General features: G+C 32.6%; 2 protein-coding genes across 4 annotated transcripts; one reads left to right on the top strand and one right to left on the bottom strand.

The window, feature by feature from the left end:
• The first annotated feature begins 361 nt into the window (after positions 1–361).
• On the top strand, positions 362–9,168 carry LOC103835769 (AT-hook motif nuclear-localized protein 27). Its single transcript, XM_033276323.1, has one exon. The coding sequence runs from the start codon at positions 7,919–7,921 to the stop codon at positions 8,864–8,866; it is 948 nt and encodes a 315-aa protein (XP_033132214.1). The 5' UTR covers positions 362–7,918; the 3' UTR covers positions 8,867–9,168.
• Positions 9,169–11,997: 2,829 nt separating this feature from the next.
• On the bottom strand, positions 11,998–15,867 carry LOC103835768 (AT-rich interactive domain-containing protein 6). 3 transcript variants are annotated; one of them, XM_009111955.3, is made up of 14 exons: positions 15,637–15,866; positions 15,215–15,527; positions 14,923–15,056; positions 14,786–14,825; positions 14,361–14,413; positions 14,221–14,266; positions 13,950–14,042; positions 13,564–13,665; positions 13,409–13,457; positions 13,267–13,330; positions 13,005–13,071; positions 12,806–12,856; positions 12,574–12,666; positions 11,998–12,470 (listed from the first exon to the last, which is right to left on the bottom strand). In XM_009111955.3, the coding sequence occupies exons 2-14, from the start codon at positions 15,485–15,487 to the stop codon at positions 12,375–12,377; spliced, it is 1,161 nt and encodes a 386-aa protein (XP_009110203.1). In that variant the 5' UTR covers positions 15,488–15,527; positions 15,637–15,866; the 3' UTR covers positions 11,998–12,374. The 3 variants fall into 3 exon arrangements, with proteins under 3 accessions (XP_009110203.1, XP_033132211.1, XP_033132213.1); XM_033276320.1 differs by having other exon boundaries at positions 13,267–13,457; positions 15,637–15,867; XM_033276322.1 differs by having other exon boundaries at positions 13,267–13,457; positions 15,215–15,509; positions 15,637–15,799.
• Positions 15,868–15,882: the final 15 nt, after the last annotated feature.

Below are 15,882 nucleotides of genomic sequence, written 5' to 3'. Positions count from 1 at the left end.
AATCACCTTTAATTTCACTATATACAAATCACATTATAATCAAAATTTCGTAATTTAAAAAGCTTTTATCTCTTGACGGCAGCATAAAATATTATATCGTTTCTACAGTTTAATAGATTTCCTTGCTTAAATTTTTTATATATTTTATGTACATGGTATCAACTAGGCTTGCTCAAATTCAAAACGAGTAGAAACATAATGAAAGAGACTTTAAAAGTTTGAAAAGACATTTGGTTTTGTTTTCTTTTCCTGCTTTCTAATTTATATTTTAAACATTGGTGGATGGGGTGGTGGCAGATCACAAGTCGCCAAAGATGTGAGAATGGGATTGGGCATTATCGGAAAGGTGACCCGTAATTTCTGATTAATCACAATTGTTTTTCAATTTGTTTATACAATCTAGTGGAGACCACTAAATTAATTGATTTTTACTAGCTCCTCTTTAAGTTTGACCATCCATCATTACGTTAGTAAAAAAGTATTCTACACTAAATTATTTTTCTAGTAACATGGGTATATTTGGAGAAATTTGGGATACAAAGTTCTCCAAATTGATAGGAGCAAATACAATACAGTTCACTTTCATCCTATAAATTATCTAACAGAATGTCATGTCAAAGTCGATTGTAAGAGTTATTTTATTTATGTTTTTAGTTAATATAATAAAAGTGAAGTACCGGCAACTAGCAAGCGGTTATTCTCGTGTAAAGTAATAATATACTAGATTCTGACCTGCCCTTCAAAAGGGCGGGTATATTTTTTTTATTTTTTTTACATTTAATTTTTATATTTATGTTTTTAATCATATTTGTGTTTTTATTATAATCATATTTTTGTTTTTCTAATAATCATATTTAATTTAAATTTTGATAGATGTATTAGTTTTAAATATGTCAAGTTGCATAACTATACACTATGCTATATGTATTTCAGAAATTATTTTTAAACTTTATGCCTAAGTTTGTAACATATTATATTTTCTTAATAGTTATCTAACATAATTAGTCAAAAATATTCGTATTAAAAAACCAATTTTGGAATCGACCAGAAAATCAAGTCCCGTACTCTATTAGACATGAACTATATACCCGAACAACAAACCCGCCCCAACCCACCTCGAAGAAGAACGAACAATATTTTTGAAAAATGTGAAAAAATAATTTTAATATGTACTGTTAAATATATATTACATTGTAAGTATATTAATTTTATATGTTTAGGGTTGTATTAATTTCATTTTTAACATTTTAATTTTTAAAAAACTGTTTTATAAATTTAATTTAATTATTATGCCAAATTCTTGTATAATTATTAAGCAAGTTTATTCTTTACATCAATCCATATTCGTTTATAATAAAAATGCGTATTTTTAATTAACCAGATTTAAAATGAAATAAATAAAGTTCTAAGAAAAAAAGGAAGTTATGGGTTCCTAGAATTTAGGAAAAAAAAAAGAAGAGGTTACGTAAGAGGAAGAAATATGTAGATTTAGATGTAGTTATATAAGAGTTGGTTTATTTTTTTAAAGTAGATTATGGGGAAATAGTTGTTGGACTAAACCTATATCAATAGGTCACACTGCTGTTTTAATAGAATAGATCCTCATTTATACTAGCTTATTAATATTGTATTTAACCAATCATTCATGTCCATAATTCTATTCATACAAAGCAACGAAGCGGGACATGTTTTTTTTTTTTTTGCATCTCGTTTTATTAAAAGCCCGCGAAGAGCTATAAGTAAACCAAATAAATTATGATTTCATTGATAATTTGATTACCAGCTGGATTAGACTTGTTGATTGATCTTTTTGTTCTAAAACATATAATCAAATGTAAATTATTAGATTTAGTATTGTATCGATATATAATGGACCACTGTCTAAAAAATTCTTAAGCCGATGGGTTGAATTATCAATACAAATCTTTTTGGTTTTAGAATTTTTTTTTCATCTGTCAGAAAGAAAGTAGTAAATCATATTCCTTCCTTTTTAACTGGTCCAAAGTACCATGCATCGAAAAGTTTGGAACTTCTCACTTAAGAACATGCATTTTTATGTTTGTTTTACGAAGTTATAATCTTCTTATATATTATGGAGCAGTATCGTGAAAGTCATATTATGGACATGCATTTTTATGTTTGTTTACGAAGTTATAATTTTCACGATACTGCTCCATAATATATTTGGCGTGTGGTGCTTTTGATTGATATAAGAGAATAAGCAAATTGAATAAAATAAGCGGACTGTGTAATGGGTGTCACGTAATCACTATTTTTTTGGCCTTTGTCATTGTCTAGATATTTAATTGAAATGATGTCATACCGAGTAGGATTATTAACTATTATTGTTAAAGGGTACAGTTTCATGATTTTTTTAATGTTGTCCCAACCTCAAAAATATAGTATACAATACCAAAAACCTCAAAATATATATTTGAATTATTTGCATTTCAATCTTTATCACCTTAAATGATATTTTTATCACAGTTTATGTCGGAAAATATTTGAACTTATTTATTCCATGTTTGTCGATATAAATAACCCTTGCGGTAATCAGGAGCACAATGATCAAGTTATCTTATGACACATGTGTGTCGAATTTTATTTAATTTTACCGGACCAACCATGTCATCCACTATATATTATTAGAGAAACATTACAAACATTTCAGCTATGATACATGTTATCACTAAAATACTTTTTAGAGATATATATTAATCCACTAAGCATTTATTATATACTTCTCATTAAACTAATCATAAAATCAATTAACAATCTACCATTAATATTTTACATTCTTTCTTTAAATAAAATGTATGAAATTACCAAAAAACAAAAAACATATGTTTGACAATTAATAATTTTAATAGTAATGATTTGATAAAAAATTACATTATCCATTATTTTTAATGTTATATTATTAAAATAAATTAAAAAATCATACTAACCATATAATCAAAATTTAGATTTTTTTTATATATGTTATATTTTGAATTTTTTAAAATGATTATAATTTATGAAAACTGTTAAAAGTCTCACAATGAAAAGTTTGTGATCATTAGTTTAAATGTTTTGTTATAATAAGACACAAATTATCATAAAACAATATACCATATAAAATATTAAAATAATTTAATTTAAAAATTTGCACTGAACAAGTATTGAAATTTTCGAAAAAAATTATAAGTTATTGAAAATATTAAAGTTCCCACATTAAAAGTTTTGTTATTTATGGTTTAAAAATTTGTTCAAAAAATTAAAATGATCGCAAAACCATATGATTTAGAGGTTTCATTTAATAGATAGTCATATTAAAAATATTCTATATATATGTTAATATTATTTAAATTTATTTATAAACAATACAAAATATAGAAAATAATTGTTTAAATTTATTTACGACAAAATGATTGAAATAAAGAAAAGTGATTTTTTTATTTATGTATTTGAGTCAATTTAATTATATACGTAATAGTTAAGAGTTTTTCAGTTATCCAATATAGATTTATTAATTGGTTTCATAATAAGTAAAAAGAACATTGGTATGTAAATAATGTTATATAAAATGTTGGAGAAGTTTCATATTTACCACTTTCATGGTATTATCATTCATGTTTACCACTACTAAAGATATATTTTCAAAAATATCTTCTTCATTAAGTGGAAAAAGACTTTTATACCTTTGTTTTCTATATATATAATAAATAATTATTTAAATAAAAAATATAAATATATAAAAAAATTATGTTTACGAATTATACTTTTTCAAATTTGAATTTTAATAATTGTTTTCGATTTTTTTATTTCAAATTTCATTTTTGAAAATCAAAAATTATTTTTTAAACTATTTTTTTATAAAAAAATTAGTATTTATTTATATATTTATTAGAATCCTAAATTTCACATTTCAAAAACTCTATATGACCCCTCAAGTCCAAATCCTTAATCTAGATTAGTTAATTATGAGTTATAAATATGTCTTTTAAACTTTATTAAAAGTGAGATTAAAAGTGGTTAGTGTAAACATGAAAAGTAGTATTATGAATATAATATTTTTGGCAATTTCCCTAAAATGTTCATTCCAAGCAAGACACTGATTTTAAGCTAATTGATATATATTTTATGTGATTGATTGGAAAGAAATGGTTTGATTCTAGATCAGTAGCCAGTAGGGTCGTCATAACTCATATTATTTGGACCGTCTCATATATAGACTTATAGTTATGGAGACATGTATTGTACCAAATTTGGCACGTAGCTCCAGGGCTTAAATAAGAGCTTTGCAAAGTAAGCGTAAAGTATCAACCCATTTGAATCGGCTGAATTATATGGAAGTACTAAAGAACAAAAAGATGGTGGATGTCCACCAAGGTGAATCGTCCACTCACAACGACGTCAATCACGCTTAATTACTTGTGCTTGAATTGATCTTCTGTGCCGGGCTCAGCGATGCTCAGACGGTAAAATTTTATCGACAACTTGGTTTCCAATTTTTTAGTTAGCCATACTTCCAAATCGATTTTGCTCTTACCTTTAGTAAGCATTCGCTAGCTGACTTTTATAGTCTTCAGTAATGCTTTGTAAAACTCTTGACTGCGTTTGTAACAGTTCAACTTTTCAACTAATATTAATCAGAAAGGTGGCTAATATAATATATTATGTTACAAAAAGGGGGCTAATATATCCATGTTAAACAGCTTCCACTTACGTTCATTTTTTTTCAAAATCCATAGACAGTCAAATCTTGTTGTAACTTCTTTTATTTGCTCAATTAAACACATTTTTCGAAATTGTAAAATACGGCAGAAGTGAGCCCAAGTACAAAACCTTAAGGAAAGTGATTGATAAGCTGGATAAATTCGGGATAGGTGCGATTGGATAGAGATTTGGTCAAGTACCGATGTTTCCGACCACCTCCACGTGGTCACACTGCTTGCCTTTCACTTTCATACTCTGACCTTTTGACTGCACGTGACTTTTGTCTGTGTGCACGTGCGGATTAAGCTAACGTGTCCGGTTCAAGTACGTTGCACTGAACCCTGACTCGGCAGGTTGCGCCGATGAAAACGACCATGGGCCCCGCACACCATGAGTCTAGACAGTTCCCATCTGTTTTTAGAAGGGTCCCATATGGTTCAGCGCACATGCGCCGCGTTGAGGAGCTTTAGAGCACCCTGGTTTTGGGTTTTTAATTTTTTTTTCTGTCTATTTAAAAAAAAGCGAAAAGAAAGAGGGAACCATGTCAATAGGACCCGTAAACGGAACAAGAAACAGACCAAAAACAACCCTTATATAGCGACTTATGCAACTGGTTTTATGCAAATATGCAGGCCCTAGAACCGTGTTAAAACTATATATGGGTGCAGTATGAAGTTAAAACTAGGAGTCTAGGACAACCAGTCACGATCCGATGAGCTCGAAGCATTAATGGGTCGGATCCAGTTTAGTCATTTCGATAAAGTTGCAATTATTTCGATGGGTTATATAAATACTTCAAACTATTTGATAGAAAGTGTAAACTAATGGTCTAGTAATTTTTGCTGATATTACTTTTTGTTAAATTTTTTGCTGATATTACTACGTTATGAAAATAAAGATCAAATTAGTACTAAACCCTTGTTGGTTCGAGGGATGTTCATTCTGTACTCATCTTTGGTTTCTGAAAGAGATTGTCGTTGTAACGATCGGTTTCCATGTTTAAATAAATTCATTCAGTTTAAATAAATTCATTGAAGACCAAAAAAACAGTACTACACCAAACTCGAGGTAAGGTCATTAATTATTTTTGAAACCAAAAATATCAACTAGTAATATGACATTGTGATAACACTACACTTACTAGTTACAACATCAGATTAATGGACTATTAACTTTCTCTAAAGTTATCATTAAAAAGGGTCCACTCCGTTTTAAGATATACTCCATCCGTTTTTCAATATAAATCGTTTTAGAAAAAAATTTATGTTCCAAATTATATGAACTTTTCGGTTTTCTATGTAAAATTTAATTATTAACAGTTAATGTTGTATGACTAATGATAATATATCTTCTATTTTATTATTGGTTGATTTGTGGGAAATAAATAATTAATGATGTTTTTGTTTAAAAAATATAAAAAGTTAATGATTTTTCTAATTTATGTGCACAATTCTAAAACGAATTATATTAAAAAAAAGAAAATATAAAATTATAAAATATTGTAGATCCTCATTATAGTATAGGACCATTATCTTTTTATTTTGTAACAGAAGGACCATTTGAGTTCTAGTTATGCGGTTTGTGCCCTCTCACACATGACAATAAAAGTTGATTTAAATAGATACTCTCTCCATTCTATATTAAGTGTTGTTGTAAAGAAAATTTTTCGTTGTAAAATAAATATCGTTTTAGCATTTCTATGCAGAACTTATTAACTATATTTTCAATTTATTTTTCTATTGGTTGAAATATGATTAAATGTATGAATAATGATATTTTTATATAGAAAATATGCAAAATTAAATATTTTTTAATATGTATTCACAAATTTTAAGTGACATTTAATATTAAATATAAAAAGTATTAAATATAACAAAAGGGAACTTCTAAGTAAAAAAAAAGAAAAAAAAATGTGAAACTTTAGTGAGAACATCGAACACACTGCACACATGTAAATATATATAGAGAACGGGTAGAATTTAAATATATGTTGCTATCATTCATTTCATATATTACCTTGAGTGATTAGAGATTTGTCGGCTGGTATTTTCTCTGTGCTGAACAGTGAACAATATATCAGCATTAAAAACTAATAGCCTAAGAATATCTAATAACACTAAGGTAACTTTTAAAGATAAGATCAGCACAAAAGGTAATCTAATCTTAAATATTTTAGTTTATAACAAAACTGTTAGATATAATATTTTCTCAAGTAAAAGGAAGATTCAATAATTTTACTCATTTTTCCTTTTACCAAAAACACTTGCGTTGTTAAAAACATAAAAGCTAGAATAATTAGCGACACGATAAAATTGATTAGATCAATTCTGTTAAAAATTAAATTTAACGCGCCTTAAAGAGAGTGGCCTTTAGGATTCGTTTATCATCTTTGTACCCAACTTCCACTTGACATTTTGAGTTGAAAATTAAAAAATGATGCGTTTTCTATATTTCGTCTATAGTTTCTGATAACCCAAATCGTCCTTTATTTTTTTCTCATGTTAATCTTATCTCAGGCTTTCAAATTATAAAACTTCTTCAGAATACATCCTTTCCGACTGGAGCCAAAGACTGAAGCCCTAGTTTTCTTTGGGATCTCATGTAAGGTTAACTATTTACATATATTTTTGTCGGCTTGTGTGCGTAATATATTGTATGTTTTCTATAACATATACTCATTATATTATACTAATAACGTTAATATACATATTATTAAATATAATAAAGGGACTGTTTCTCCGCTAAATTCTCGGTGTATGTCTTTGCTTTTACTTTCCTCGTTCAATGAGAGGACCAAAGATTTATTTGCAGAGTCGCACATGAATCTCAATCTTCTCTCTCCTTCTTCAAAAGCACATCAGAATTACGACGTGCTCTCTTAGACAAGAGCTGCTTCTTCCTCTTGCCCTAACAAAGCTACATAACTAGGGTTTCCTCTAACATAAGTTACCCTTTTCTCTTTTCTTGGTCTTTCATTTTAGTTCTGTTCTTGGTCTGTTTTAGTTTTGTCGGCTTGTGTAACTAATCACCCCCCTTCTTTAGCTAGTGGCTCCTCAAAATCCTGAGTTTTGACTTCTCTATCTAAGTTCTTTTTATCTCTTCACGCTCTTGCTCACCTCTCAGAGAAGGATCAAGATTCAAGAACCAAGAATCTAGAGAAAATTTATTTGAGCTGGCGAATAAACAGTGGTGGGATAGGGAACTAGTAGATGCGGCGGCGATGGAAGGCGGTTACGAGCAAGGCGGTGGAGCTTCTAGATATTTTCATAACCTCTTCAGACCGGAGATTCACCACCAACAACAGCTTCAACCGCAAGGCGGAATCAATCTTTTTGACCAGCACCATCATCAGCAACAACAACACCAGCAGCAACAAGAACAGCCGTCCGATGATTCAAGAGAATCTGATCACTCAAACAAGGATCACCATCACCAAACGGGTCGACCCGATTCAGATCCAGCTACATCAAGCTCAGCACCTGGGAAACGTCCACGTGGACGTCCTCCGGGATCTAAGAACAAACCAAAGGCACCGATCATCGTAACGCGCGATAGCCCGAACACGCTTAGATCTCACGTCCTTGAAGTATCTCCTGGAGCTGACATAGTTGAGAGTCTTTCCACTTACGCCAGGCGGAGAGGGAGAGGGGTATCCGTTTTAGGGGGAAACGGCACCGTTTCTAACGTCACTCTCCGTCAGCCAGTCACTCCCGGTAACGGTGGTGGTGTTGGGGCTGGAGCCGGTGGAGTTGTGACTTTACACGGAAGGTTTGAGATTCTTTCGCTAACGGGAACCGTTTTGCCACCACCTGCACCGCCTGGTGCTGGTGGTTTGTCAATATTTTTATCCGGAGGCCAAGGTCAGGTGATTGGAGGTAGCGTTGTCGCTCCGCTTGTTGCATCAGCTCCGGTTATACTAATGGCTGCTTCGTTCTCAAATGCGGTTTTCGAGAGATTGCCAATTGAGGAGGAGGAAGAAGAAGGCGGTGGTGGCGGCGGCGGAGGAGGAGGACCACCGCAGATGCAGCATGCCCCATCAGCTTCTCCACCATCGGGAGTGACCGGTCAGGGACAGTTAGGAGGTAATGTGGGTGGCTATGGTTTTCCCGGTGATCCTCATTTGCTAGGATGGGGAGCTGGTACACCTTCAAGACCACCTTTTAATTGAATTTACATATTTTATCAACGGATAATTTTATGTGTGTTTAAATCATTTGTGGAGTCCTCTTTTATTTGGGATCTTTGGTATTTATTTTGTAGTTAATATGCATATTTGAGCGTTCGTGTTTTTTCTTTCCTCTTTCATCTTGATAGATCGATCCTAGACGTTAGAGGAATGCATATTTGTCTTTCATATTGTTACTTAGAAATACTCTCCATATACGTCTTTCTTTCATTCATTGCTAGGGTTTCGTGATGTACGGTATAATTAACTATTATCATACTTATTACTTAGCTCGATTTGATAGATATATCATATATAGTTTTTAATTAACGGTTTCGAATTCTTATAAGAAATTGTGAGGTTTTACGACATATGCTTGATGAATATATATATATGGACATCTCAGAAGTTGCTCTATATGAATATTTTATACAATACGTTTTCAGTCAGTCTAATATAACACTCTTTGATGTTTATATCAACGTATATAGGCCAAAAGTATTACCCATACCTATCTGTCGTATAATGCACATTCATTCCAAGTTTTTCTCAAAACTTCAATGTACTACATCTATAAGGATAAACACTAACTTACATATATAGAATTATAGAGAGAGATTGATCAAAACGTTTATTGCTCAATTATACAGTCCTCGTTTATGCAGCCTTTTTGAACTTTAATTATTTATGCAGCCTTCTAAACTGTGGTTTTAAATTAAAAAAAAAAACCAATCGGATACTTGGAGTGGCCATGTTATAATGATGTCCATTAATCCAACACTCAGATTAATTGAATGCATAAAATATATGCATTATAACGCTCCAATTAGAGCTATCCTTTCTATGAGAGTTGTAAATTCAACATCATTAAGAATTTAAGACAGGTTGGCAATAAGTAGCTTGGGACATATTGTAGGCCACATATATGCGGTCAAACACCCTAATATTGGCATGTATGGAGAATTTAGCTATGTGTCTCAACCAACAATTCAAAATGTATTCTGGTTTTGTATAAGTTTAGAGCACCTCACATGGGGGTTTAACCAGAAAAGTTCTCATAATACATATATACGTATATATAAATATTAATATTTAATTATATGTATTTTAATTTTACGGAAAATCCAATTCAAAGTATTTGAAAAAAGAAATTTTGACGTAAAATTAAGATACTCATAATAGTTATATATATATATATATATATATATATATATATGTATTTTGAGAACTTCAGTGGTAATCTTCGGAATGCTCTTAGATACTAATACTTTAGTTTTATCTTTTATCCTATGAAAATGTGATTTTTCTTGTTAAGCATCCCTTGGCGGTACGAAAAGGGAGGTCGTGATGATATCATCTACTTCCTTACCGATTTATATATCAATTAAAAACAGAAAATGATTATGGTGACAAGAGCATGATGAAGACTGTTGCTTTCGAATTTAAGCCAATGCCTAAGGTAATGGTTAAAGCAACTGTTACAGCAAAGCATAGAAACATGAAGTATATGGTGTTTCACGTCAGTTACATATGAATTTGTGAACTTGACATGGGAATATCAACTAAGAACATGAACCATTTGTAGTGTCAGTTAAGAGTCTCTGCTGCAAGATAACAAAAGGAGTTTTGATTACCAAGATATGTGAAAAAGAGGAATGTTCCAATTCCCTAGGCAAATTTATTGACTAGGAACAAAAGAGGAGAAGCTCATCTTAGATGATACCAATATACTAACACAAATACTGTCAGATAACCAATATAAACTCCTAAAGAGAATTTTTTTGTTTTCTTTATACATGTATCTATAATGATTGATTATTAACATAACAAACATGCACATGACCAAACCAGTGGTGGTAGTCCAGTGGCGCTTGAGGGATTAAACCCAATACGGCGAACCCTGGTTCGAACCCCGCTGGCCACACGGATATGGGCTATTGCTTTCGGCTCATTTGAATGCCCAGGAGAGGGTCTATCCGTGGGCTGTACCTCCACCCGGGGGTTAGGTCTGTGTCTTTAATAGACCCGGGTTTAACCCTTTTTTAGTCAAAAAAAAAAAACATGCACATGACCAAAGTCAATGTTTTACGAAGCATATCACAACGAATGCAAACACTAGCTTAAATTTAAGATTGTGAGTCTTTTGATGAAAGGTATTGTGAATCTAAAACCTGAAATTTCTTCTTGGCTACGTCTCATAGAAATTGGAGCTCTTAGAGCACCCCCATTAGTGAAAGGGGTTCACAAAATAATTTTTTATTTTTTTATTTTTTTGGTTTGATTTTTGTTTTAAAAAAAAAAAATTTATTTTTCGGACCAATCTGTGGAACCAGGTTCACTGGAAAGAAGTGGAGAGAGACAAGCTCATCACTATTCCTTATTTTAATATTTTTTTTTTTGGAATCTGTGTGAACCTCCCCATAAGTTCACTAATGAGAGTGCTCTTATAAATACTAAGGGTGATAATATATACATTCAGCAAGAAATGTTTTGCCAAAATAAATAAAATAAAAATATTAATACCTACTTTTGTTATTTCATGTGGCTTTTTTGGAACTTTGGAACATGTTACGGAAAAAGCGTTTGTAGCTATGTTTGCATACATTAGCAAATTCCCATGTGGTCGTGTCATTTGCCTTACATGCAATTGAGCTACACCAAGTTGAGAATAAGCAACTTCATCTTTCCAGATACCATTTTGTATATGTCTGCATGATAAAGACATACACACAACATACATCTATATATGTGATTACTTAGTTTTTTTTTAATAACCATTATCTTCTAATCTAGTTAAGAAATTAATGATGTTGTCGTATCCGTAAACTGAACATTGTTTAGACCAAATTGACGTTTCCTGGTCCTCAAAAAAATTGAAAGACATTAATTCTAATTCATCAAATAATACCCTGCAATATTTTTCTGATATCTAAAAAATAGCCTGGACTTGACGAGTTTGAACCTTAAATGAACTTCATGATAGAAATATTGAAATATATCATGAACTTTATATTCTTTTCATCATGTCCCCCAAATAATCATGAACCTTTTAGATTCATGAAACATGTCAAATAAGTTTTCTGTTACTATTGTTTTCCCTTAAAACTTTACTTTCACTTTTTGAAAACAAATCATAAGAAAAGCTTAACATTCCAGAGTTTGAACAAACACATATCATTTTTGACCAAAAAAAAAGAAGAAAAGCTTAACATTCCAGAGTTTGAACAAACATATCATTTTTTTTTGGGTGTAAACAAACACATATTCATTGTTGGTTGCATCCTATAAAGGCTTTAAACTATAAGATATGGAGCAGCTTATCCAACTAGTCTCAACTTCTACATAAAAACCTTGCAGCAAGATACAATGTCTGATTGTCTGCTCGTCACTTCGGTCTTCAGACTAGAACTACAGTTAAAAAACGCTTCAGCAGCCTTAGCAGTTTTGTTCTGGTACGATTGCGTTCCTTTAAGAAACTATAAACAGACAACGACTTCACTCTTGAGATCAGTCACTGCTCAAAAGGAACTCGTATGAACAACCGACCGTGCATGCTCATGACCGCAGATGTGTGAAGCGGATCGATTCTTGCTGATAAGCCAACAATCTGATTTTATCATAATCACAATGACAGGACGGTTCTCAGTAAGATAACAAAAAGTCTATATATTGGTTAATGGCAATATTTGAGATATATAAGGAAGTTTTACCTTTTTGAATGGTGTAATGCCCCAAGGATTGTCAAGCTGCTCAGGCTCTCCTGTTATAATCAGTCGTCCAGCCGGATCTGACTGAATTCGAATCTGAGAACAAAAAAAAACAAACAAATGATGTTCAGGACTATGAACTCTGTTATGATTTACTGTGGTAGCTAGAGATCTCTCTATGTGCTTGCTATCATACGAAAGTGAAAGAGTTAATAGAGGACAAGGGAGTGATCACCTCTTTGCGAAGAAGTCCAGGTACCAAAGCATATATCTCAAAGGACTCCTTCTGTGAGTTAAAATAAAAATAAAATAGATTTGGTAAGGTTTCAGATTGAAAACAATTAATCCAGTTTGCAATTTTCTTTTTGGGGTTTCTCAAAGCGGCCTTTTGATCACTAGTTACAACGAGGAAAAAGATGGCAGAAGTTACTCACAGTTTCTTTGACACTTATCTTCACCCAGTCAGCAAGGGGTCCATCATCAACAACATCAGCAACCGACCTAAGAAGCCAAAATCATATTATTGTAAGTTAATATCTTGCACTGATCAGGGACAAGATAGAAAAAGAAAATTATAGTAACATGTAATGGTCAAGAAATGTTTTTGTTTTCATACTATTAGTGCTTAGAGGGATTAATAGAAAGAAGCAAAAACTAAAATAACTATCTGAGGGTTACAAATAAGCAGGACGTAACTGTTTTTCTGCTTCATGGGAAAGAACAAGGTCCATGCAGGTTTGTGTTTTGGGTTTCTGGAAGCCTGAAAAAACCGTTGGAAACACAATGTTAAGCAACTCTTGTAGACAAGAACAGCAATGCCTTGAGGGAATTGATTTACCAATGCTTTTGAGTTTCTTATGCTTTGGGGTTGAGCTTAAGCCCTTATCCTGAAACAAAAGGAGAACATCGTTATGGTACAGAGGAAATTTCTGCAGGAGAAGTCACAAAGTGCAGTAAGATTTGAAGTGAAATCTTAGCAATAGTCTCAGTAACCTCTCCAGATACGACAAGGCGCTGTGTATGCCAGCCTTGCATAGCACGAGCTGCAGAATCTCTCCGAGCCCTTCCTGATCCTGAACCTTGATGACTAATAACCTACATCAAAAACATGGTTATGCACATAGGTTTCTTAGCAGCTTTCCTATCAGACATAAAAGGCTATAACTTGTATTCAGCTAGATTGCAGATGGTGCCGGTGAGGCTTAACATGTTTAGCTGGTATTGCACATTCAAGAAATTCCATTATGCATATAATAAATGCTCAAAAGAAAATTTTAAGCTGTCATTCTCTCAGTTTCAACATGTTCTCCGTACATGACCATTGAACCAGTTCCCACAATACATTAATAAAAGCTACCATTTTAGAGGAATTTGTTTACCTCTTTCTCGAGGCCTGAAGACAGATTGTGTGTTGAATTAGGAAAGTTAAGCTCACCATTTTTCCTTAAACTCTTTTCGTATTCCAAAAGTGCCTACAATTGAAGCAAATATTCAAATCACTATGTACAAATATCTATATGATAAAACAGAAAGAAAAAACTATCAGTGCATCCAACGTGCTAAAGGAAGTAGTCAGAATTGTCTTATGTGGATAAGTAAAAATGAAGACAAGAATAATACATGGTAGTTATGCACAGCAACAAAACTCACCTTCTCATAGAAATTGCGGAATGTGTAGGAGATTGTTGTGCACGTCCTGGAAAAGATAGTTAAACCAAATTTATAACAAGTTACCATCATGAAAAATCAGAAAAGACTAACGGCCAGTCTAAGGGAAACATCAGCCATACTTTGGAGGATTGAAGGATTCTCCAACTTGCCGCCATAGCTTAGATGTGGTGACCTAAATTACATGAAAAAAACAAAAGAATCATGAAGACCAATAAACATTCAATTTTCAGTAGAAAATTCTGAGAAACATCGAATAAAAATCCGCCAAATAACAGTAAAACCAATATACTTTCCGGACAACATATCAAACACTCATTGACATATATGCATATACTTAAATCACTTATCTCCTCTCTGAAAATCTTTCACATGGCTATAGATACTCTTTATCATCAATAAGCTTACCGATTTAAAATATTACACGTTATACAGTTCATATGCTATCCATAACTCAAACAAATCCAATATAACTAACAATCATACGAGTCAAACTCAAATGATATGGTTTTGGTTATCATAAAGTGGAGATGTAGGAGTTTAATACCAAGTCATGGCCACCTAGTTTAACGACTGCTCGCCATAGCCTACATTGCATAGTAAAACATGCAAAAGTCAGACACTCATTTAAAATTGAATATGAGTTTGTTTAAGAAACAAAAGCAACATATTCTAAAAACTCACTTGAGAGTGTTTAAAGGCTGCCCATAAAACTTAAGAGGTTTGTATTCCAGGTAGTTCTCTTTATGAAATGTCGCCAACTCTCTTAGAAACGCCTGCTGTTCTTCTAACGTCCCTGCTTCATCAACTTCCCCTGCCTGTATAGAAAAGCGAACTCGTAAGAAGAATAATCGTTACTCCTAAGTTCCTTTCCCTTATATAACAAAACAATTGATATTCAATCCAGTGAAAAAGATCAGTCCTTTTTAAACCAAATGTAGTAGAAAGTAACATAGTCTATTATTATTATTATTACCTCAGAATCACTGAGCAACCAATTTTTGCGCTTTTTGCCATTCCCATCTCCAGCCTTGGGACTCGAAACCTGCACCTTAGCATCATCTGTCTTGTTCTCAGAGTGAAGAGAAACTCCAACATCCTCATGACCATTTTCATCTCCCTTATCCACGGGAAGAATGGGCTGGGGGGTTTCACTAGTGTTTAGGTTCTTTTCTGGTTCTTCCTTAAGGACATCATCAGTAGTAACACAAGGCGGCACGTCTCCTAATTGCATCTCCGTATCCTCCATCAAAAAAACCCTCCCTTTCTTTCTGGGTTTCGAGTAAACACTACTTAGAAGGAAACGCAATTGAGAATTAGAAGCTCACTCTATTGCTGTGATTCACATCCTCATAACTAACAGAGAAAACAAGCAAAAAGGAAAAAGAACTGGTTTACCTGTTTCTACAGCGACGGCGCCGGCGACGAAAACACGGGAAGGATAGAGAGAGGGGCTAACGGTGGCGCCGTAGGGGGTTCGCAGGCGGAGAAATAGGAAGGAGATACAGAGAGAGAGAGCTGAGAACAATCCTTTGTCAATGGCCGAAGAAGGTATTGGAAGCATGGATGGGTTTGAAACGACCGAGTTTAACATCTAATTTGCAAAGCTTAATGGGCCTAAATAATTGGGCTGAAATAGATAAT

The sequence above is a fragment of the Brassica rapa genome, chromosome A08 (assembly GCF_000309985.2).
Source record: "Brassica rapa cultivar Chiifu-401-42 chromosome A08, CAAS_Brap_v3.01, whole genome shotgun sequence".
Taxonomy (NCBI): domain Eukaryota; kingdom Viridiplantae; phylum Streptophyta; class Magnoliopsida; order Brassicales; family Brassicaceae; genus Brassica; species Brassica rapa.
Note: the sequence above shows the minus strand (reverse complement) of the source record. Positions and strands in the feature narration are given on the sequence as shown.

Excerpts from the sequence above, each read along its gene's own strand:
- LOC103835768 (XM_033276320.1), bottom strand. The coding sequence starts at position 15,487 with ATGGAGGATACGGAGATGCAATTAGGAGACGTGCCGCCTTGTGTTACT. Across the intron at positions 15,057-15,214 it reads GGTTGCTCAGTGATTCTGAG|GCAGGGGAAGTTGATGAAGC; the intron begins GTAATAATAATA and ends TTTTCTATACAG. Across the intron at positions 14,043-14,220 it reads TCCGCAATTTCTATGAGAAG|GCACTTTTGGAATACGAAAA; the intron begins GTGAGTTTTGTT and ends CTTCAATTGTAG.
- LOC103835769 (XM_033276323.1), top strand. The coding sequence starts at position 7,919 with ATGGAAGGCGGTTACGAGCAAGGCGGTGGAGCTTCTAGATATTTTCAT.